Source organism: Sceloporus occidentalis, unplaced genomic scaffold (genome assembly GCF_023333645.1).
Source record: "Sceloporus occidentalis isolate IW3139 unplaced genomic scaffold, rSceOcc1.0.p SCAF_1, whole genome shotgun sequence".
NCBI classification, from domain to species: Eukaryota; Metazoa; Chordata; class Lepidosauria; order Squamata; family Phrynosomatidae; genus Sceloporus; species Sceloporus occidentalis.
The window spans coordinates 159,275,221-159,300,252 of NW_028316981.1; the positions used below are offsets into that span (position 1 = coordinate 159,275,221).

Genomic DNA, 25,032 nt, shown 5'->3' on the forward strand with positions numbered 1-25,032 from the left:
CAACATGAGCAGTAAAACATAATTTTCTTAGTAAATCATTTAATGATGGCTATAAACTGAAAAGAATTTGTAGGTCATCTTGCTTTGCATTTTCAATAATATGCCAAACTAAGGTTAATTTAAGAGCAATTTTTTACTAATTTTTGAGGTATTTTCTACTTGCAGGAGATGGATACAGTACCTCTTAGAATGCTAATCTGGGTGAAACCTTGGATTTATAAGCCCTCAAGATTAATCAAAGGCTTACTAAGTTTTGGTCCTATTTGAGTTGCAGTTGACAGGATAGAAATCAAATAAATGGACTAGTTTTTCTCAATGGACAAAAATAAACAGCCATCTAAGGATTTGTTTTGGGAATCTTAATTTGTTCAAACAATCAGTATGAGGGAGTAAAGTATCTGAATTTGCTGATAACTCCAAGTTAATTTGAAGAATGCTAATGCAGTCTTTCAAACAAAGTCCAAGAGCAGTTGAAATTCACAGCAGTTTGTTTCTAGGGATGAAAAGCTTTGGCCTTCTCATACAAATCAGGGGTGTCATTAAAAATTGTTGAGAAGCATCAGGCAAAAACTAATGTACTGTGGGAGTGAAAAAGGTAATAGAAAATGACTGAAGCTGAAACAAGTGACACTGTATTCCAGGTAGCAGACTTTGCTGGGTGAGGGGGGCACTTTTGTGGGAAATCCAAAAAGTGCAACTAAGATGATTTGTAAATTAGTGCCTCCACCTTATCAAGGAAAATGAAATTAAATTGGAATGTTTTGCATATGAATGGGGTGATCAGTGCTTTGAGGTGAGAGTCCATCACATTGTCAATGGACTTGAGTAAGAGTAGGTTTAGGTTGTAGCTGAGTACTTCATAGAATTAACATTGACCCAAAATATGGAGCTATATGAAATTTAGGGTATTGCTTTCTAGCACCACCTTGTGTACACTAAGAGCAAATGTGCTATTCCTTAGAGGTGATTAATTTTATATATATATATATATATAGAGAGAGAGGACTAAAATATGTGAAGAACATAAAAGCATCCAGGTGAACTTCCTAAGGTTATTCTGTTATCACATGTGAATATTCCTTTGGTTGACTTTAACTGCACTATTTTAAGAGGTACTCATTCAAAAGTTCCACTTGCCTTACCTAGTAAGGTGAACAGGAACAAGTAACCATCTATACCATTTTAAGATTTAAGAGATGCTCTCCTAAGAGTATATCATGCTTGTCAGTATAGAGATCTCAGTATACTCATAGCTGGTGAAGTAACTCTAATTATGAAGATGACAGCTTTATCAACACTGGAGGATTTACAAGATTGGCTTTACATAAAAAGACAGAAGGAAATAGTCACTCTCGCATAAAGTTGGAGGCCGCCAGTGTGCTGCTGTTAGAGCTGGTGTGTTATCTGCCACTAACCCTGTTTCAGCAGGATGCATTTATGCTTCTTTCTACAAAAGGTGAACTTACTGCCTATGATCTCCTCTTTTCTCAGAGTACTGGATTTATTGGGATTAACGCTTCAGGGAGCTAGGCAAGGGGCACCCACTTACCAAGAAGACAGCAAAGCTTCCAGCTACTTTATGTAATTGAAGCTAAAAAAGACCAGCACAGCCTTCTAATCTCAGATTAGTGTTTTATACCAGACAGGTTTTTGTTCCAGGACACTGAGGGAAGTACTATGGATATTGTGACGGCAGAAAGACCATGCCGGAATCTGTTCACTGAGGACTGGTGCATGTGACAGGGCTCCCTCATGGCATTGGTTGCTTTCATGCTTAACTCCAGATGGCAAGCTATTTGTACACCCTGATGTATTTCACTTTATAGATTTTCAACACATTGGAGTTAGGCTGCTCCAAGGATATGAACAGCTGGCTGACTAAACATGTACTGCAGGAGGTGTAGTATAAGGTGGTCTCCATGCTAGGACTGCCTTGTGTTCTACTGCCTGAAACCAACAGGCCACAGTATAGGTGTCTTCTGCAAGTAGGCCTGAAAAGCTGCCTCCTTCCCCCATCTCTTCATGGCTGCTTTCTCTAGCAGTGGAATCCCACTGACGTAATTAAGCAAGTACCACACAAGCAGTGGTGAGACGATGCTGATGTATTGCCACTCACGTAGCACCGATGTGGCTGACACAAAGAGTCCTGTCCACAGGACAATCTCCCCTAGGTAGTTGGGGTGGCGACTATATGCCCACAGGCCGCTCTGAATAAACTTCCCCTGGGAAAGAATAAAAAAGTAAAAAGTTTATGAAATAATCATAACATTAATACATAGGGGTGAAATGCAAACCTAGCTTCCCTGATGGCTGGATTCTTAGCATCGTTGGTGATGTTAAGTTGGATAGGATTCCCAAAGCAACATTGTGCCTACCAAAGGGGCCTCTAGAAATAAACTTCCTCATTAGACATCCCCCACGGAGAAAAAGGCAGCCCATTTTGATATAGAAATAAAAGCATCCTATCTTAGCCTGGTAAATTTTTACAAATAGGTAATGTGTATTTCTTGAGGTGATACCAAATTATAGCTTGTATCCTCCATGGGCTTGATGGGCTAGGGCCTGATGGGAAATAATAATATTTACTATTTTTGACAAACTGCTCTGTTTGTGCAGTTTTGGTGCTTTTGCAGCAGTGTTTAGATTTTTTAAAAAGCCTACAAATCATACACATAGAGTTTGGCCCACAGGCTACCCTTTTCCATCCAAGCCTAGAAGAATATTTCCTTCAAACCACAAGGCCTTCCACGTACTCTCATTTTCTCTGCAGTAGACACACGAGAGTAGTAACCCGTTTTACAAGACACCTGTGGCCTCTGCATGTTTTATCCTTAGTACGACAATAAGACATCTGACCACTTCCAACACCTCAGTAGACCCGGATGTTATTTGATCACAGAGAGCTTGCAGGAGAGGAACAGAGTCAGGGAGGAAATCCAAACTACGGTTGATTAGAAATAACAGGAGCTTCCTTCAGGGTAGCCCCAAGGCCAAACTTAGAGGAGATAGGCTTGCATTTGTGGGGCACATTAGCCCCACAAGCCAGAAGCTCCCTTCTCTGTGGCTCTAGATTTACTACACCACTGCCTATAAAGAATCAGAAAAAGTTTTCAGCAAAAGTCCCAAAGAATCCAATGATAGTATTGTTTTAACCTTGTTATAGTAATATTTTATTAATTTTATAATCTTTGTTTGTGGTTTTAGATTGTGCACCGTTGGCAAGCTTTTGTTTTTATTTTGGATTGTTTTTCTCCTTTGTAAAGTGCTATGTAAAGCTTATGGCACTATATAAATAAACATAATAATAATTAATAATAATAATAATAATAACTTAATTCATGTGATAAGGCTGTGCACAGACTTTTCTGCCATCAAGGGTTGGATTTCTGTGAAATTTCATAATTACAACTGCAAAGCAGAGAACCTCCCAGCCATAACTCACTGCATTATCAGGATTGCTTCTGAAGTGCCACTTCTGTTGGTCAGCTACAGCCTCTACAATGAACCCTACTGCCCAGGTGCTCCATCCAAGGTAATCCCAAAATCCCAGAGGCTTTTCACGTTTCTCCAGATTTAGCAGTAGAGTAGGGAGAAGTGTTATAAACACCCAGACACCTGCAGAAAAATAACAGGAAGATGCATCCTGATAGGCACACTTAACCAGGCGTATTTTCCACTGAATTCAATGGAATGTCTTGAGTAAACCTGCACCTAAATGCATTATTAAACATGTACTTAACCAGCTACACTTGGAAATTGTGTCCTCTGCCTCAGAATATATAACTAACTCCCAGTTTGCAGGGCAAAGTCCTGCTTCCTTTATGTAGCTTCAAAAATATTCTGTCACTCTCAACTGTACAGCGCTGTTGCTTATTTTATACAGAGTTTGGTTTGTATACACACAGAGAGAAAGAGACAACTTCTGGCAAAAGCGCCTCTCAGCTCCTCTACCTTTTGTGGTGTCTCCAAACCTTACTCTCATGTTTTTGAGCTTTGCGCCTCAGCAATTTCTAGCCACTTGTGCTTTGTTTTTAAAAGAACCTGAAAATACCAGATTTCTGTGCCTCAAGGCATACTCTGATGAGTTTCATTGGAGGAGGAAAAAGAGTTGGGTTGGATCTAGAATCTAGCTTTTGTGGGTGAAAGGGTATGTGTCAGTGTCTGTGTGTGTATCATGTGCCTTCAAATTAGTTCTGACTTACAGCACCCTAAGGAGGACCTATCATGGGGTTTTCTTGGTAAGATTTGTTCACAGGTTTGCCATTGCTTTCCCAAGGGGCTGAGAGCATGTGACTTGCCCAAGGTCATCCAGTGGGTTTCATGGCCGAGCAGGAAATCAAACCCTGGTCTCCAAAATCTCAGTCCAACACTCAAACCACTATGCCACGCTGACTCTCCGGGTGAGAGGGGCTTCTATATACCTAACTTCAGGGATTCTCATGCATCTTTTCATATTATACTACACTCCATTCAGCAGGGCTTCCCAATTTGCCATGTAGAACTTTTGAATTGCTGAAGGAGTGATGAAAGCTGCTTGAGTAAGCTGACCTGCATACATTCCAATCTGGATCCAACCCAAATATTACCACAACCACCACTGCACTGTTGTAGCTAGAATGGCTAACAACGTGCAGATAAAAGGAATGCAATACAATCATAATACTAACGGTTGTTGAAGAATAGTAAAACAGAACCACCATCACCAAGGAAACCTCAAATTTGGCTGAAAGAAGTTCCATTCCAAAATGAACACTGTTAGAACTGAATGATGTTGCACTTTAAAAGATCATTGAAATACATTTTTGAAAGAAACAATATACAGGCACAGGGATCCAAATGGATCTTGGTGGTGACAGCATATCAGAGGAGTGAAACTGCTACAGAAAAGGCCCTGCCTCTCACAGCCAGTGGATAGTCTTGAACTTGTGTGAAGTACAAGATGCCTGAAGTGGATATTAATTCTCAGGCAGACCTAGATGGAAGCAAATGGCTTCAAAGGTTTTGTTTTTGTGTAGCTTCAAGTATTTTCTAACTTATGGCAACCCTAAGGCAAATCTATCACAGGGTTTTCAGGGGCTAAGAGTGTGTGACTTGTCCAATATCACCCAGTGGGTTTCCATGGCTGAGCCAGGAATCGAATCCTGATATCCAGAGTCCCAGTCCAATGCTCAAACAATGCTGGCTCTCTATGGTAACCTGATTATAATCTGTTTAGGGCAACCTAGTGCACTCCAGATGTTTTGGACTTCAACTTCCATGATCCATCACCACAGGATATGTTAGCTAGGGCTAATGGAAATGATGGGGGAGGGGCTGATTTAGCGCTTTAAAGCCTAGAATGTGGGTTGTCAACATGTGGCCTTCCAGGTGTTGGACTGCAACTCCCATGAGTCCTCATCAGTATAGCCATTTGTGAAACCAGATGAGAACTGCAATCCAATACCACTTGGAGAACTACCAGGCCTATAAACTGAGCCCAGAAACAAACAGCACATAGACCTGTGTAAGTCATACACACAATGGTGAAAAGAATGTGTTCAATGCTTCTAGTCCCCTTTCCCCAAACTGATTATCTGACATTCTCACCTTGCATTGTCCAGTAAACAAAAAAAGTGCCTGGGTGGTCTCTTACACCATGGAATCGTCTGTCGCGCCCCTCCTTCAAGATCCGTAGGAAGAGGAAAAGGCCCAGCCTGAAAACAGCAGAGACAACTGAATACATTGACAAGGATGTGTGTTGTTATGAAGGTTCAACCATCATTTAATAGTGAGTGCACCAATAGTGATGGTTGACTGAAAGTTCAACCGTCATTTAATAACCACTTTTTGTTGGCTGTGCTTTTGTGACTTTAACAACAGCAGAAAAAGCTGCTTCTGATATGATGATAAGCCATGGGAAAAGTTGTGTGCACTTAAAAATCAAAATCCTGCACTAAAGAAAAGAGTCTGTCAATCTGTATAAATTACACAATTTTTTTCTTATTGTGCACAATTTATTCAGTATTATTTTTAAAGAATATGAATAATGTATTGCCTCTGCTAGTGACAAGGAAGGATAAGGAAATCTGCAATATATTCATGTTCTGCCTGTGACTTTAGAGGTCTTGCTGAACAACTGATCCAGTTTTCAACAGGCATTGTCTGCACATGATCAAACATACCCAGGCAACAATAAGGACTAGAAATTTGTAAAAAGGGATGAGATTCTGGCTCAGGGAGACACAGTGTGAAGTTCCACCAGGAGAAAGTATGCTACATCATCTTTCACACCATCTCAAAAAACATGTTTTTGCTCCTGCAGCCCCCTCACCCAACATGCCATTTACCAGTCAGTGAAGAGAAGAGAAAGGGCAGTAGGACAAAGTCCATTTATGTTCCCATAGCTGGACACACAGTGACTGACATCTTCTGGAATCCTCTGGAGATCACAGAGGATGACATTGCTCTGAGTTCAGCTAAAGAGACATAGTTCAGAATTACCCTGCTGTCCCTGCCTTCACCTGCCATGTTGGGCAGAGGTTGCTGCAACGTAAAAGGTGTTTTGGGGACAGTTTTGGATGGTGCACAGTTGGTAGAGAATTCCAACCTCCACAGTACCAAAACAGTTAGTTGTATAGGCATAAGGTTGGATTTAACACCAAATCTGTAAATCACCAAGATGCCAGCCAATAACAAACATGAAAGCTGTGATCTGCAGGAGCTTTAGTACCACACTGTGTGTTTTTCTTCTGTGGTTATGGAATCATGGCATAAACACAATCATCCCCCTTGAGAGACCACAACTGGAGTTTGGGAGTTGCAGCCATTGCCCAGGAGAAGAAACAAATCTGTTAGAAATGAATGAAGTGGAAGGATTTATCCAAAGTACAGGGGATGGTTTGAGAGCCAACATAGTGTAGTGGTTCAAATGTTGGACTCTGGAGACCAAGGTGCAATTCCCACTCAGCCATGAAAACCAATGGGTGACGTTTGGCAAGCTGCATCCTCTCAGCCTCAAGGGCAGGCAATGACAAACCTTCTCTGAACAAATCTTGCCAAGAAAACCCATGACAGGATTGCCATAAATCAGAAATGACTTGAAGGCACAAACATAAGTATGGTTAAAAGTTTTTCTTTTAGTATAGTGTCTAGATGAAGGGAAGTAATAGTGCCACTCTATTCTACTTTGGTCAGGCCTCACTTGGAATACTGTGTCCAGTTCTGGGCAGTACAATTCAAAAAGGACATTGAGAAACGAGCGTGTCCAAAGGAGGGCGCCTAAAATGGTGCAGGGTCTGGAAACCAAGCCCTATGAGGAACGCCTTAGGGAGCTGGATATGTTTAGCCTAGAGAAAAGAAGGTTAAGAGGTGATATGATAGCCCTGTTTAAATATTTGAAGGGATGTCATTTTGAGGAGGGAGCAAGCTTGTTTTCTGCTGCTTCAAAGACTAGAACATGGAACAATGGATGCAAACTGCAGGAAAACAGATTCCACCTCAACATTAGGAAGAACTTCCTGACAGTAAGGGCTGTTCGACAGTGGAACACACTCCCTCGAAGAGTGGTGGAGTCTCCTTCCTTAGAGGTCTTTAAAGAGAGGCTTGATGGCCATCTGTCGGGGATGCTTTGATTGGGAGTTCCTGCATGGCAGGGGGTTGGACTGGATGGCCCTTGTGGTCTCTTCCAACTGTATGATTCTATGATTCTTTATATGAGTGATGTCCGCCAGGTTCCAGGATGCTCTCTGCATATTCTAAATAACTCATCTTCTCCTGGATATCAATATTCATAATGTTTGCCTATGAACTGTCAAAGTGAATTCCTGTCTCCCTCTCAAACAAAAATTCATCAGAAACTTACCTGAGACCCCAGATAGTCACTAGCCCTGTTTGCACTTGCTGCCGAGGATGCTGGGTGTTGCCCCATCTGAGGCTTAGGTGTGCCAGTAGGATGAATGTCCCACTCCCTAGAGAAGGGAGGAAAGAAGGAGGATGAGAAGGAGATCTTCTTCAGCCATTAAAAGAAGGACACAGTCATCCAGCAGTGCTTGCACTCCTCCTTGACAAGGGATAGGCCTTCTGAGAGCACTCATAAATGTAATCCTTCCATAGAAGGACCTAGGCATATGATTAACTGTGACTAAATGGTAGTGCTTCATATTCCACTACTTCTAGTTTCCATCATGTTGTCCAGACTAAGCCTTTCTTATCTGAAATTCTTGGGACGAGAGGTATTTAGTATTTTTTTTCTAGATTTTGGAATATCTGCATATACATAATGAGCTAGCTAATAAAACACACATGATTTCAAAATTATGGGGGCTGGTATTTTGAATATGTAATAAATCAAACAAGTCTAGTTTTCTCCTTTCCTATACCATCCCCTCTTTGTTCTTTCATCTAGAATCTTCCCAGGCAAATGACTTTGGATGTTTCAGTCCTCCTCTATTCTGTTATCACAGCACCTGTGCAATAACGATTACCTTGCGTTATTTGTTACACTGCATATCTCATCAGCCTGCCCCTACATTCAAGGCAGGTAAGATGCAAAAGCAGCACCTGACAATATACAAAGGCTGTGACAGCAACCCTGCCTGCTGAAGGACCGAGGTATGTTCCAGGCTCTGTGGCTTGCACCCTCTGTGCAAAACCTTGGAGGATGTTGTACCATCACACATAAGCTTCAACTGCTTGTGTGGTCTATAATGAAAGGGAAGCATCTTGGCCTCTATCTCAGTATCATCTGCAGTATCATCTGGCCTAAGCTATGATGGGCCTTCAATAGAGCAGAAAACACAGCATTTTGAAATGATAAGATTTACAGTCCACATGCCAATGTGGGGTAGCTCCGTGGGGCAGGTGGGGAGCTGTTTGAATGCCGAACAGTACGCTACCTTATATCTAATAAGTCCAGATTCATTTCATAAGCAGAGAAACCTCTTTTAGCTCAGAGACAAGTTCAGTTTCAAAGCGGTGCCCAGGGGCCACATGTCAATGTTGGACACGGTCAAAGGCTAAAAGCACAAAAAAATTCATAAGGAAAATACTCTGCAAAAGCTGGGGAACCATCAAATAGGGAGGCCGGGGGGGGGGTGCACAGAGGGTCAGGCAGGGAAACTAGAGAGGGCAAGATTTGGCTTCTGAGGTTCCCCATGCCAAATTTAATGGGTGATAAATCTGTTCCCTTCCCACCAAAGTGCTTAGAATCATAGAAGCCATTGTATTTCCCATTACTGTGTATGGATGATACAGCTGGACAGTTAAGAAAATGGACAAAAAGAGAATAAATTCATTTGAGATGTGGTGCTGGAGAAGAGTGCTGAGGATACTGCAGATAGTAAAAAGAACCAATAAATGGGTCCTAGAACAGATCAAGCCTGAAATTTCCCCAGAAACCAAGATGACTAAATGCGGCTGTCATACTCACATCATGAGAAGTCATGATTCATTAGAAAAGACAAGAATGCTAGGAAAGATAGAGGGAAGGAGAAAGAGAGGAAGACCATGCGCTAGATGGATGGACTCTGAAAGAAGTCACGGGCAGGGATGTAGCCAAGGGGGGGGTTCTTGGGGTCCAGACCCCCCCTTCCATTAGAAAAATGAATGGTGTGTGCTGCTGCGCTGCTGCACCCAAGCCCCATTATAATGGTGGCACTTGGTCTGGACCCCCCCCTTCCTACAATCCTAGCTACGTCCCTGTCACGGGTATAAATCTGCAAGAGTTTAGAAGAATAGTGGAGGATAGAGTGTCTTGGAGATGTCTCATCCAAGGGTTGCCATGAGTTGAGATTGCCCCAAGGGGGGCTAACAACAACAAATCTGTTCCCATGCTCTCAACTACTACACTGATGCTACAATGTGCATACACTTTAGCAAAAACAAAGAGGGGGGGGGGCTTTCTCCTGGACATCCATGGCTAGTCTCTCACACCTCTTGCCAAGATGCTGTCCTCTGTACACTCTAAATACATTAAGACAGCAAAGGGATTAATTGCCCTCTTGGATGCAGAGAGAACACAAATTCTGCTGGTTGGCCATTTATTTGTGTTGGTCTGACACAGCTTGCAATGCAGAAGCTCTCATGGGGCAGTGGGAGAGAAGTCAGCAGCAGTGTTTCAATATTTCCCTGATCACTTAATAGATGAGTGTAATTTTTCAGACTTAACAAGACTGCCACTTCTTTAAATAACTATTACCAAAGCAGGGCTTATTTAATCAATCCCAAACCACACACCAGTGGCATTCTCAAAATCCTCCAAGGGCTCCAGGTAAAAGCAGTGGAAGGAAAAGATCAGGAGCAAACTGGGGTGCTGCAGACTTCCAGATTGCCTTCAACCTCTGGAGAAGAGGCTTCCTTTTTCAATGGAAAGGAAGGGATATACAGACTGGATACAGAAAAAGAAATGCATGGAAATGTGATGTCAAAAGCTTTCATGGCCAGCATCCATACTTTTTTTTGTGGGTTTTCGGACTATGTGGCTGTGTTTTAGAAGAGTTTATTCCTGACATTTCACTGGCATCTGTGGCTTCTCTGACGTCAGGAATAAACTCTTCTAAAACACAGCCACATAGCCCAAAAAACCCACAAAAAAACCCCTATAAATGCATAGAAACTTGCTGTTTGAACGTGTTAAGAGTCCACCCTTGATATCCACAAATTCCTTATCCATGGATTTAACTCTTCATAGCTGGAAATTTTTAATAAACATTAATTCCAAAAAGCAAGTCTTGGTTTGCCATTTTATACAAGGGACACAATTTTATTATACCATTGTATTTAATGGGAGTTGTGATTTTAGTGTCCATGGGGAACCATACCCCAGTGGGATACTAAGGGCCCACTATATATCACTTCGCACCTTAGCATCTGAAGTACATTCATCCTTCCTAGAATCAAAGAGCAGCATAATCAGAATTTTAAGACCACAACCTCCAGAATCCTCCAGCCAGCAGTTTGGCCATGCTGGCTGCAGCATTTTGAGCGACTTGCGACCCAAAGAGTAAGGCTGCATCCACACTGCAGAAATAATGCAGTTCGACAACAGGTTAATTGTCACGGCTCAATGCTATGGTATCCTAGGACTTGCATTTTCTGGTGGCACCAGAGCCCTCTGACAGAAAAGGCTAAATATGTCACCAAACTTCCAATCCCAGAACTCCATATGGAACCATGGCAGTTTAAAGTGGTGTCAAGCTGCATTATTGTCTTCAATGCGGATACAGTCTAACTTTGTGGGAGTGTTAGAAGCAAAAAAGAAAGAAAGAAAGAAAGAAAGAAAGAAAGAAAGAAAGAAAGAGAAGGGAGGGAAGCCTGGATGTCACACTGCAATCTTTTGTGAGCCGCCTTGGGTCCAATTTGGAAGAAAGGCGGCATACAAATAAAATAACTAACTAATAACTAGCTTGGCAGGCGGGGCAAGGCTTGCAAAGAGGGGGCTGCAACCCAAAGGGCCCTCGCTGGCCCCTCCAAGAGCCCACTCTTCCCGGGGTCCCTCCCTGGGCTTCCCTCCCCTCCCCCTGGGAGCCCCCCCCCCTCACCGGCCAAGTCGTAGAACTTCTCGGTGCGCAAGGCTGCCGCCAGCGCCCACAAGGCCCACTGCAGGGCCAGGGCCACGCCGCCCAGTAGCCACACAGCACCCTCCAGCCCCATGGAACCCCCACTCTACTCTGGAATGTCCGCTGCGTCGGAGCCAATCCCGAGCAGCGGCTGCCTGAAGTAGCCAATCAAGTAGCAGTAAGGGCCATGAGTGGGCGGAGCGTCCCCGCTGGACTCCGGAGCTGGTGCCCTGGGTTCCTGGGGAGTTAGGCTGGTCCTTCCGGATTACTGCAGAGCCCTTGGCAAGAGCTAATCCGCCCTGGAGCCCCACCAGTAGGGCTCTCACATTCTGCCTCCTTGGCCTGAGCTTTGGCTCACCTCCAGCTCATGGCAATCCCATGGCTAGGCATCTCCATGCCCCCCTATCCTCCACTGCTCTACTGCTCAGGTCCTGCAGACTCAATGCTATGTCTCACCGAGACCATCCATCTAACTTGCAGGCTCCCTCTCTTTCTACTGCCTACTTGGAGTAGACGCCACAAGTTGAACATGAGTCAACAGTGTGATGCAGCAACTAAAAAGGCCAATGCAATTCTAGGCTGCATCAATAAAAATATAGTGTCTAGATCAAGGGAAATAATGGCACTCTATTCTGCTCTAGTCAGGCCCCACCTGGAATACTGTGTTCAGTTCTGGCCACCACAATTCAAAAAGGGCATTGAGAAACTAGAGCGTGTCCAGAGGAGGGCAACCAAAATGTTGAAGGGTCTGGAAACCATGCCTTATGAGGAATGACTTGGGGAGCTGGGGATGTTTAGCCTGGAGAAGAGAAGGTTAAGAGGTGATATGATAGCCCTGTTTAAATATTTGAAGGGATGTCATGTTGAGGAGGGAGCAAGCTTGTTTTCTGCTTAGAGACTAGAACACGGAGCAATGGATGCAAGCTCCAGGAAAAGAGATTCCACCTCAACATTAGGAGGAACTTCCTGACAGTAAGAGCTGTCCAACAGTGGAACAAACTCCCTCAGAATGTAGTGGAGTCTCCTTCCTTGGAGGTCTTTAAGCAGAGGCTGGATGGCCATCTGTCGGGGATGCTTTGATTGAGAGTTCCTGCATGGCAGAATGGGTTGGACTGGATGGCCCTTAAAATCTCTTCCAACTCTATGATTCTATGATAGACACAATACACTGCAGTTGAACAAACTAAACTTTTCTCATCTCTTAACCCTATACTATGAATGCTTTAACTTCTCTGGCTGTATCTACACTGCTGAATTAATGCAGTTTGACACTGATTCAACTTCCAGGGCTCAATGCTATGGAATTATGGGACATACAGATTTGTGAGATGTTTAGCCTTCTCTCTCAGAGAGCTCTGGTGCCACAACAAACTAAAAATCCCAGGATTTGATAGGATGGAGCCATGACAGATAAAGCGTTATCAAACTGCAATAATTCTCTAGTGTGGCAGCAACCTCTGCATTTTTGGGCTGTTGGAGTGGTAGATAACCTTTGTTGTTGTGTGCCTTCAAGTCATTTCTGATTTATAGCGACACTAAGGCACACCTATAAAGGGATTTTTCTGGGCAAGACTTGTTCAGAGCAGGTTTACTTTTGCCCTCCTCTGAGGCTGAGAGAGTATGCTTTGCCCAAGGTCAGCCAGTGGACTTCCATGGCTGAGGAGGATTCAAACCCTGGTCTTCCATGATTCTACCTTCCTTAGCATTATTGTCTTTTCTAATGAGTCATGCCTTCTCATGATGTGGCCAAAGTACAACACCCTTGGTTTTGTCATCCTGGCTTCCACTGAGAGTCCAGGCCACATCTGTTCTAGGACCCATCTGTTGTCTGTTTGGCTGTCCATGCTGTCCTCAGCACTCTTCTCCAGCACCACATTTCAAATGAGCTGATTTTCTTCCTGATTGCCATCTTTAAAAACATTCTGGAAAGAGGTGTTGTGTACCTCCTTTTGCAATTCAGAGACATAGCTGCATTAGTCTGGAATATTGGTATGTAAAGGGATATTGTAGCACAAGAGCATATTCTTCAACTTATTTCACACAGTCTCAACAGTCTTACAAGATCCCTTTGCATACTCCGTTTGCAACACCTTGATGTTGGATGTGCAATGGCGGCCATGGACCAGCTCTATCCTTCCCAAAGACATAGCCTGGGCCCAACTCTATCCTTTCACAAAATACATATTGCTTCAGGAATCTACCAAGGAGTGGCGCAATTGCCCTTGAACACTAGTGGAGAAAGGAGATGAAACATCTGTTTCCCTCAGACAAAGTGGAAGTTGGTTCTTCATTCCTGGATGCAAAAAGATGGTCAGATGGCTCCAAGGTGTAGCCTGGCAGCCAAAAAGTTTCTGCAAGTTGTCATCCTCCAGATCACCAGTGTAGTTGTGCTGGCAGAGATTTGCACTCTACCAGTGTAACTATTGCATCTCAGACATAATCTGCACATCTGGGGAGCATTGGATTGAAAAGAATCTGGGTGACAAAGTGTCAAGTTGGAATGGGTGTTGGGAGAAAACTGGATTCAGTTCCTCATTGTGTAAAAGTTTACTGGATGACTTTAGAACAGGCACTTGTGTTCGGCTGAAATAATAATAATAATAATAATAATAATAATAATAATAATATGTTTTATTTATATACCACTATTCCAAAGATCATAGCGGTGAACAGCAAGTAAGCTAATTTGCCCCCAACAGTCTGGGTACTCATTTTAGCGACCTCGGAAGGATGCAAGCCTGAGTCCAGCTTGGGCCCTTTTGCTGGTCTTGAACTCGCAACCTTGTGGTTTTGAGTGAATGGCTGCAGTACAGGCATATAACCACTGTGCCACCAGGGCTCTTACAGGGTCATTGCAAGGGAGGAAGGAAATAGTCCTGAATCCTGTCTGAAATCCCTTTAACTGTGGTGAGCAACCTCCTTGGGATAGGAGCCAGTAGCATCACTAGGGTTAGTGTCACCAGGTGTGTGTGTGTGGGGAACTGCCTTGCCCCCCCCCCAACCAGACTGCTGGTCACTGCTACTGAGGGGGCGGCACTGAGTCCTCAAGAGGGCGCATTTAGGGTGCAGTATGGCTGCTGGGCAAGCAGAAAGCATCCTTTCTTGCTTGCCCAGTAGATACGCCAGTCCATCCAGGTGTACCATCCCACCAGGTGACACCCCCCTCTGGGATATCAGTGTGATCCGCACCCCCCAGTGATGCCACTGATGGGGCCTACATTTGCCCTGCTGGAACCCACCAAGGGAATAACACCTTGCCAATGCCATAGCTGATTCTGCCATGCCACTGCCATTTCAGCTGCCCAGTACCTAAATAACTGAGATTCCACTGGGAAACAGGATATGTGGAAAGCATGTAGCTCAGCAGAATTGTGCTCTCAGCTGTGAAGGCTTAGAAACAGTGGGATCAAAACTGAAACAAATAAAATGAGAAGTACAACTCAGCCACCACTTTAAAAATAATAATAGTATTCCTCAGAGTCTAGAAGAAAAAAAAGGGACTTTGAAAAGAGGTGGATGAGGCAGCATTGTGGGGGTGATATCTTTTGATGTCTGGTGGTGGCTGGAAGCAATCATACAGTTGTGCAGTTTGGCTGCATAGTTTGGGCTTTCCGCAATCCTTTAAATTTCAGGAATTGTAAAGGGCAGGGAAAGAACTGGTGTGATGTAGTGGTTTAAGCAGTAGCATCAGTAGGGGTTGCGGGGGGGGGGGGTTTCCACACCACACCAGGTGACACCATAAGGGAGGGGGGGTAACACCACTGCTCCTCAGACACATACCTTTTGGCAGAAGGAAGCTGTGGCATTCACCTGCTTCCCTTTAAAATTCTTGAAAAGATGGTGGGAGTGAAGTAAAGCTCAGTTGGAGGAGAAAGGAGAAGCCCCAGAATTTTTTTAAATTAAAATTTCAAATTTCAAAATTTTAATTTAAAAAAATTGGGAAATTTTATAAAAATATAATATTTTAAATTTTCTTGAAAAACATCATATTTTAATCAAAGCCTGTCAAAGCCTAATCAAAGCTATGTAAATAGATTTAGATTGTGAGTATGATATTGTAATTTGAAGGTATAATTTTAATTTTGCTAGTTGTTTATGTCACAGATATTAGCATTACATTCAGTGGTATATGGGAATAACAATTTATGAGTAACATTAGTGCAAAAAAGCATTACTAAGGATTATGTATGTTGTGAAATGGGAGGAAGTTGATGGTGTGGGGGGGATGACACCATGATTTACTGCTCCGGGTGACACCAACCCTAGTGATTCCACTGGGTTTAAGAGTTGGACTACAACCAGAGTTTGACTTCCTGCTCAGTCATGGAAACCCTCTGGGTGACCTTGGGCAATTCAAACTCTCTCAGCCTCAAAGTAAGGCAACAGCAATCTTCCCCAGAACAAATCTTGCCTGGAAAACCCCATGATATGGTGACCCCAAGGGCCTGAACAGACAGGCCAAAATAAAGTTGCTTTGGGTCACTTTGGAGGTATGCGGTTTAAATGACACATGCATCTTAAAAGGCTAGAAGCTGCGCGAAAGCTGTGCTCCAGTCCTTAGGACTGGAGCTTGGCTTTGTCTTGGCTTCTTGCCTCTTAGGATGCCTGCAGCATTTAAACATCATGCCTCCAAAGTGACCCAAAGCAGCTTTATTTTGGCCTGTCTGTTTGGGCCCTAAGTCAGAAACAACCTGAAGGCACACAATGACAACAACAAAAGTGGGGAGGCTCATCTATTTTTTAACCTGAGGCAATGCCCTTATTACAGGTATGGCTTGGAAAAAGACCATCTCCAGCACTTTGCAGCTATCAGGGTTTCATGATAGTAGGAGGTGCTGACTTAATCTCTCCTTGATAGCTGAAATTATTCAGATCCAGTAATTATTTATAGTGATTCAGTGAGGTATCAAAGATGCCGTCTGCACACGGTAAGGGCCTCATTCCTCTATGATCACATCACTTTTGCCCAGGGACTGAGACTCAGCAAGTCCTGGGATAAAGACTTGGGCTCAAATTCAGTCCTAGAATCCATCAAGTCTGGATAATTTGCTATCGGCAGGATAGTTTTCTTTGTATAATTGCCTCAACAATTCCTCTTTAATCTCTGAAGCTCTCCCATCAGTGGAATCAGATCTGGTATAGAGCAAGTTTATGCATCATCAAATCCAAGTCATTTATAATAAATCCTCTGCTTGCTCTCCAGACTGGCATATATACATCTCTGTGGATATTTGTTGTTATGTTTTAAAATACTGCAAACACACACACATACAGACATACACACAGAGCAATGGTAAATATCATCCTTTTAATAAAAATCTTCCCCATTACAGCCTTGAACATGAAAGATTTTTGCCATCTGTTGCACACCAGATGCAAGGATTGACAGAGTTATTATTGCTGAGAAAGAAATGTTCGCTTTTTGTTCTTATCTCTTTTTTTGTATTGCCTTGCCAAGGGAAAGGGGAAAAAATTACAAGGGGATCCGTTATTGCTGAAATACATCTTATTTAATGCTCCTTGCCTCAGACCAGCAGCAATTGTGAGAAATTGCAAGGTCAGGAAGAGTAGAAAGCGAGATGAAAAGCGGGGTTTGTGGCAAGGGTGACTTGTGTTGTTGAAGCAAGAGAGCAAATTGTTTTGGTGTGATGTTTATGAACAGTATCCAGTAGCAGCACACCCACATACAAAAGGAAACAGATTTCTCCTGCTTAGAAGAATCAAGCCTCAAAGGCTCAAGCAATTTCAGCTGCTGTGGGCCATTGATGTGTTTTTTAACTACCAACACAACCAACAAGAAAGAAAATGAAATCATGCACAGGAAAGAGAAGGAGGCGATGGCAGGAAAGAAAGAAGCCTTGCCAAGCTGCCTGGCAATCAAATTGCATTTGGAGGATCTTCCCCTATGCAAATGTTATTAGCACCATTACTGGGTTTGAACAGGATGCCTGAAGAGTAAAACAATAGGAGGCAAATGAGAATTGTAAAGCAGTAGCAAAGCTGTACACATGTCTTCGTTTGTGAATGGCCAGGAAGTTGAGTCAGAGAGCTACACTTGGGTGATTACTCTTAGCAGCATTCAGAGCAGAAAGGAGGAGAAACTACTATTGTAGAGACATCTTCTAGTGGCTGCTGGGAGTAGTGGCTGGGGAGGCTGAAGTACCCCATGGCTGCACTCATTACTGCAGTGTTCAAGGGGATAAGTGGAGACTATAGCTGCATCTTCACTGCAGAAAAAATGCAATTTGACACCCCTTTAACCGCCATGCCTGAGTGCTATGGAATCCTGAGTTTTGTGAGAAATCCCAGAGGCGCAAGTGGGGTTCAGGAAAGGAAGAGGCACTAAGTACCATGTAGCAAATATACAATGGTTAATGGAGCACACCAAATAATTCCAGAAGAAAATCAGCAACTGCTTTATAGACTACAGCAAAGCCTTTGACTGTGTGAAAATGGGAGCGTGACTACATTTGAAGTCCTGTTGAAAAATTTGTACTGAGGACAAGAGGATATTCTTAGAACAGAATATGGAGAAACAGAGTGGTTTCCAGTTGGCAAAGGGATTAGGCAAGGCTGTATTCTATCACCCTATCTGTTCAACTTGTACACAAAAGAGCAGGTTTTGACTCAGAAGGAGGAGGAGGAGTGAAGACTGGAGGAAAGAACATCAACAGTATAAGATATGCTGATGACACCACATTATTAGTGGAAAACATCATATACTTGGAACAATTACTAAGGAAGGTCAAGGGAGAAAGTGCAAAGGCAGGCTTACTGCTGAACATAAAGAAAACAAAAATAATGACCAGGAAGGTATATATACATTCCTCTAGATGAGGAAATCAAAATAGTTAAAGATTTTCTCACACCTTGAATGAAATGTTGATCAGAATGGAAACTGCAGTCAAGAAATTATAACACTAGGAATGGAAAGGAGCCATGGAAGAACTAGACAAGATCCTAAAGAGTGAAGATATATAACCGAGCACTAAAGTTAGAATTGTCTAAGCCACTGAATTCCCCATTACCATGTATGGATGTAAGAACTGGACAGAGAAGAAAGTTGATAGGAAGAAAATCGATGCATTTGAGATGCAGTGCTGGAGAAGAGTTCTAAGGATCCCATGAATAGCCAAAAAGACAAGCAAGCAGTTGTTTTGAACTACAACTCCCATGTCACCCTACCATGGACTATGCTGATTGGGGCTTCTGAGAGTTGAAGTCAAAGAATCCAGAGAGCTAAAGATCCCCATCCCAGAACTACAATCTTAAATGGCTAGTATTTTTTTTTCTTTATATGGAACCCTGGGATTTATAGTGCAGGGGTTTCTGACAGGGTAGCCTTCATAAGAGGAGAAGGCAGCCTGGTAACCTCCAGGTGCTTTGAATTGCCTGGAATATTGTGTCTAGTTCTGGGCACCACAATTCAAAAAGGTTGTTAAGAAACTGGAGCATGTCCAAAGGAGGGCGAATAAAATGGTGCAGGGTCTGGAAACCATGCCTCGTGAACGACTTAGGGAGATGGGGATGTTTAGCCTGGAGAAGAGAAGGTTAAGGGGTGATATGATAGCCCTGTTTAAATATTTGAAGAGAGGTGATATTGAGGAGGGAGTTAACTTGTTTTCTGCTGCTCCAAAGAACAGGACATGGAGCAATGATGCAAACTACAGGAAAAGAGATTCCACCTCAACATCAGGAGGAACTTCCTGACAGTAAGGGCTGTTCGACAGTGGAACACACTCCCTTGGAGTGTAGTGGAATCTCCCTCCTTGCAGGTCTTTAAACAGGGGCTGGATGGCCATCTGTCGGGGATGCTTTGATTGAGATTTCCTGCATGGCAGGGGGTTGGATTGGATGGCCCTTGCGGTTTCTTCCAATTCTATGAATTCTAGTCAGTCTCAATTAGGGATGCCATATCCCGCCTGTAGGCGGGGCAATCCCGCTTTGGGCAGTGCCGTCCCAGTCCTGGTCTGGTTTGGCGCCAAGACCGGGACGGCACCACCCGTGGCCACCTCCGCCCCTGCGTGCACCGCGGGGTCCTCCAAGGCCTCGCTGAGGCCTGGGAGCGCTCTCCGAGGTCGGAGCTCCAGCCGCGGAGACGCTCCCTCCCAGGCCACAGCAAGGCCTTGGAGGCGGCTCCGCAATCGCGGGGTCCTCCAAGGCCTCCGCAAGGCCGGGGAGGAGGAGGCCGCTTGGCACCGCGGCAATCGCCGCAATGCCAAGCGGCCCCCACGCCCCTTCCCGGCCTGGGAGCAGGCTTAGGCTTCCTCCCAAGCCGGGGGGAGGAGGAGGCCGCTTGGCACTGCAGTGATCGCCACGATGCCAAGCGGCCCCCGCACCCTTTCCCGGCCTGGGAGCAGGCCTAGGCTTCCTCCCAAGTCGGGAGGAGGAGGAGGCTTCTTGGCACCGCTGCGATCGCAGCGATGCCAAGCGGCCCTGCGCCTCTTCCCGGCCTGGGAGCAGGCCTAGGCTTCCTCCCAAGCCGGGGAGGAGGAGGAGGACAAGGTTTAAAAATGTAGGACCTTTTTTTTAATTTCCTGGCCAGGAAATTTTTAAAAAAGTCCTACATTTTCAAACCTTGTCCTACATTTGTCCCGGTTTGGAGGTCCTCAGGTATGGCAACCCTAGTCTCAATCAGAGCAACCAATGCTCAGGACCTAAGAGAACTGTGGTTAAAAAAGAAAAGGAAAACCAGCTGGAGAGTACCAGTTGCTTACACTTGGCTCCGTTTCATCACCAAACCAATCTGCAGACCTTTAAAACAGTATAAAACCATTATAAGGTGAGCAGTGTAGGTATCCTCTACCTGAGATTATACATTTGGTATGCTAGAGCTCAAGGTCCTGTTCTAGGTTTTATGTATTGTGTTTATACCTTGATTTTCCCCAAAAGCTGGGACTCAAAGCAGCTTACGAGATGAAAAGAAATGCCAGTAAGAACAGTAAAAGCTAAAAGCATATAAAAGTTATGCTGAAAATAACATTTAATTGTCTATATAACTGACACCATCTAAAACATCTGTTTAAAAACAAAGAATGAAAGTAGTATATATGAAAATTTTTGCTTCATCTGCTTTTTTTATAGTCAGTTTCACAAGAAGGTTTTGAGATGGGCCGCTATTTCCTAATGCCTAGATTTTAGAAAGGACAGATGAGAGAGGAAAGGAGGCTAACTGAGTGTCTGTTGCCAAAGGCTTTCTTTGGTTCTTTTCCAAAAATCCAGTTCTCTTGGATTTCAGCAAAATTTCTTCTTGCTGCAGAATTACAGTGTGTAGGTAACAAAGCTGATAGCATGAGCTTTCCTAGACTTTTCCTCCTTTTTATGTTGCAAGAGACCAACATGGCTACTTCTTTGGAAAGGGTCTAGTCTTCTTTGTATCCTTATGCCCCTCCTGTTCTGTTCTACACCAGACTTTATGCAGAAGTTCCTCATCTGACCCAGGAAAGTGAAGTATTTAACCTTGGGACTTTGCTGGGATTCACATAGGAATCAGCAAGCTAAAGGAAAGGGAAGGGGGTTAAGGAGATGAGACAGTAAGGGAGGGAGATTGGCAAAGCAAAAGCTGATACTGGAAGGGAAGCAAGAGAACAGCTTTGGTGGGCTGGATTTTTTTAAAAATGGAATATTCAGTAATTCATGCAGCTGTTTCCTCCTCCTCCAGACTGAAAACAGGAACAAAAAAAGAAGGAAAAGTAAAATCATGGGTGGAATTTTCAGCTTCATTCTGACAAGGCTTTTATTGCAGGCATTTCACTTAAATTTAACTGGCAGTTTTACATAAACCTAATAGTCAATTCTGCTTTCCAGTGTAAATGCAATTTAATCACTTTAGCTTACTAACAATTAACAGGCAAATACTTTTCTGCTAACGCTTGTATTTCTGGTACATGGCTCCTCCTTAGAATTAAGTCAGTGTAAGTCACCAACAGTATTCTGGCTCTTAGCTCTTGTATCCTACCTTACAGATTGTTGTGAAGCTAAAGTGGGGAGGAGCTGCCATGAGTTGTTTGGAGGAAAGGGCAGATATAAATGAAATAAAGAAAGCATATTTCAATTATCGCTCCAGCAGCCATGGATGGTAAGCCATGATCTACATCATCTACATCCCCATATTACCAAATGGGAGGCTCGAGATCTGAGAATAGCAGCTCACTTAAAGGGACCTGCTACATCCCAATCAAAAGTTTCTTTTGAACCAGGGACATCTGGGCTCACAACTCACACAGTCTTGTGCACCATAAGATAGCATGGGATTTCCCTGTTAATGATTTGTTGCTGGTTATTCCTGGCAACAAAATAATGATGCTTTAATCGCAATGTCGTGTGAAAATCTTAAAGTGCGATTTTCATGTGATGACCACTGTTTAAACCCCGAATTTCTCCCCAATTTCCCCATGTGATAAAATCCCTAGTCTGCTTCTGAACTGATGCTCCCTGGGAAAGAAACAAAAGCACCTTCACAAAGAAGAGCTAATTCCACCATATCTGAGACCCACTTTAAAAAGAAGACAATACAGTATATTTAAAATGACCTTATTTGCTACCACTCTATTTCTTATGTTTGTCTGCTCAGTCGTGTAAACCCACTGCGTGACCGTAGGCAAGTCACACACTCTCAGCGTCAGAGGAAGGCAAAGGCAATCCTGCAAATAAATTTTGGTAAGAAAACCATGTGATAGGCTCACCTTAGGGTCCTCCTAAGGAAAAGGAAATTACAGAGATAACAAATATTATTGTGTGTCTTCAAATCATATCGGACTTGGTACAACTTGAAGGCACATAACAACATTTGTTATCTCTGCATCTTTCTTTTCCTCCAAGGTGCTCCAGATAGTGTATGTTTTCATCCTCTTACTCCATTTTACTCAGTTTTACCTTCACAACAATCCTGTGAGGCAGGTTGAGCTGATGGGTCACAGGTTTCAAAGCGAGTCTCATATTAGTTTGGATTTGAACCCATGTTTTCTGAGACATAGCCCAGTTCTTGTCTGTGCAATTCTCATGGCCCATTCATCTTCCAACAAATTCAGGACAACATACACTATCCCATTTTGAAAAAATAATGACAAGTTTTTAAAATTAGGTTTTGGTAAGAGAGAGAGAGTGAGCAATGTGAGCCATAGACTTCATGACTGAGTGCCATTACTCAGGCCACGATCTGTAGTTCACTTAACTGGAAGTAAAAGTAAGCTCCTTTAACAATAATGGGGCTCAGTACTGAGTAAATATGCCACAGGCCTGTTATGCCCATTCCAGTCTACAACATTACATACAGCCTCGCTTCTCCTTTGATTATGAAGAATTAGATTGAAGGTGATGCTAAATGCATCTTTCCATTTAACATGTACGTATGCTTTTTTATTTTTTTAATAAAATGAAACAGGATGATAATTATCAGGCTTACAGCAGCTGTGTGTGTGTGCGTGCATGCGTGTGTGTGCATGCGCACATGGTATTAACCTTTTCCATCCCCTGCTGTGCTCCTGACAAAATCCACTCTCCAAAGCTGCTGTTTTGCACCAGAAGCAAATCATCCACTGGTGCCAAGTTCCAGGCTAAGCAGTGGCTATATATAACCTTCTTTTACATCCCTAGAGAATCTCAGCCAAGATTGGCAATGATGAAGAAAGGAGAATAGCCTGTTGGGATAGGATGAAGCTTTTAAAGCCTGATATTGCAGGAAGGGTCTTTGTGTATGAGACACTGCCCTCCCAAGCCTCTCTCAGTACTCCTTCCATGCAAGAGAGGGCTGCAAGTATAATTTAGACCAGTGGTCCCCAAACTGTACCCTTTAAGAGATTTTGGACTTCAGCTCGCAGAAGCATCAGCCATGTTGGTCAGTAGTCTGGAATTCTTGGAGCTGAAGACCGAATTCCCTTAAGGAGCACAGTTTGGAGACCACCACTTTAGACCATACAAAGGAAAAAGTGGAAAATTAAAGCAGATGTACTTGACTCTGCCTCTGGTGACCCCTTGGCTTCAACTGTGGTAATTCTGGCCCTGTTCCAACCACCCCAATAGATATCAGCTGTCATTGGCCTGATTTAGCTCTGCCTTGAGTATACCTGGTGATAGAGCATAAGGATCTTCAACACTGTCTATTATTTTATAGACCTCTTGCAGGGACGTAGCCAGGATTTTAGGAAGGGGGGGGGGGTCCAGACTAAGTGCCACCATTATAATGGGACTTGGGCGTGGCGGCGCAGCAGCACACACCATTCTTTTTTTAATGAAAGGGGGGGTCTGGACCCCAAGAAACCCCCCCTTGGCTACGTCCCTGCCTCTTTCCCTCACAAAAACAAACAAACCCAGAACTGCTGATTTTCAGTTTTTTAAAAACATACTCCAAACTGCAGCATTCTTCTATAATGGAATTAAGTAGAGCACCACCTACTGATATCAACTTGGCTACATGTTGTTGTTGTTGTATGCCTTGAAGTAATTCCTGACTGATGGTGACCTCATCACAGGGTTTGCTTGGCACAATATATTCAGAGGGGTTTTGCCATTGCCTTCCTCTGAGACAGAAAAGGTATGAGTTGCCCAAGATCTCCCAATGGGTTTCCATGGCCCAGTGGAGATTCCAACCCTGGTCTTGAGAGTTGTAGTCTAACTCTCCATCATCATCATCATCATCATCATCATCATCATCATCATCATCATCATCTTTCTACCCTGCTTTTTAGATTTACATGTACCAAATGTAAACTCATCTACATAACTTACTTTTAAAGAATACCTTGGTTGGTGGCGGGGGGGGGGGGGGGGGGGCTGTTATTTTGACCAGATCAGAAAGCTTTTTCTCCAGGTGGATTGTTTATTGCCATCAAAAAACATTTATCAGTACTAATCTCCAGCATTGCTACCAATGCTCTTGTAGGCAATGTGGGATGCAAAGGCCAGTATTACCATAGATCTATATTTTGTTCCCATTGGTAAAAAGCAGCTATTGGGGAAGGACACTTTAGATCAAGAAAAAGACAAGGGAAAGGGTTAATCCCACACCCCATCCCAGAACCATGACTTAAATAAAATTCATCCCCTCCCTTCCCCTTGCAACCTTATATCTTGAAACATCAGGCAATCCATTCTCTGTCATGCCTGCTTTGGCTTAGAGCTATCATGGAATCCAGGACTGAACTGTAATATAATCCTTTCAGTCTGTATAACCTTTTCAGGCTTAAACTGGATTGCTTCTCCCCACAACCTCAAGGAATTTTGTCAGTGTGGCACTGTCAGAACAGGACTCTGGGGAACAGGTCAAAGGCTCCATCAAAAAGGAGGAGTAGGGGGTCTCCCAAACAATGTTGGCTTAGCAAGTTTTAGTGGAAATGGAATAATATACACAACATTTTCATCTACGAAATATGTGTCTGTCTCTCTGTGTGTAAGAATCTTGACAACAAAGCTTCCTTGGTTCTGAGACTTTTGTTCTTTCATATATTCATCTCAAGATTTTTTCCTCGTAATGCTTCCTTTTCTCTTGACAGGAAGAGAT

General features: G+C 43.4%; 1 protein-coding gene across 1 annotated transcript; it reads right to left on the reverse strand.

Moving 5' to 3' along the window:
- Positions 1-15: 15 nt before the first annotated feature.
- LOC149322511 (uncharacterized) lies at positions 16-11,628 on the reverse strand. The gene is made up of 5 exons (XM_089478986.1): positions 11,517-11,628; positions 7,841-7,946; positions 5,587-5,693; positions 3,443-3,615; positions 16-2,222 (listed from the first exon to the last, which is right to left on the reverse strand). Exons 1-5 carry the CDS (start codon positions 11,626-11,628, stop codon positions 1,941-1,943), a joined length of 780 nt encoding a protein of 259 aa, XP_089335112.1. The 3' UTR covers positions 16-1,940.
- Between the last annotated feature and the right edge of the window lie 13,404 nt (positions 11,629-25,032).

Coding starts and splice junctions, on each gene's coding strand:
- LOC149322511 (XM_089478986.1), bottom strand. CDS start 11,628: ATGGGGCTGGAGGGTGCTGTGTGGCTACTGGGCGGCGTGGCCCTGGCC. Junction 5,694..7,840: donor GTGACTATCTGGGGTCTCAG/GTAAGTTTCTGA, acceptor TGCTGTTTTCAG/GCTGGGCCTTTTCCTCTTCC. Junction 2,223..3,442: donor GAAGCAATCCTGATAATGCA/GTGAGTTATGGC, acceptor ATTCTTTCCCAG/GGGAAGTTTATTCAGAGCGG.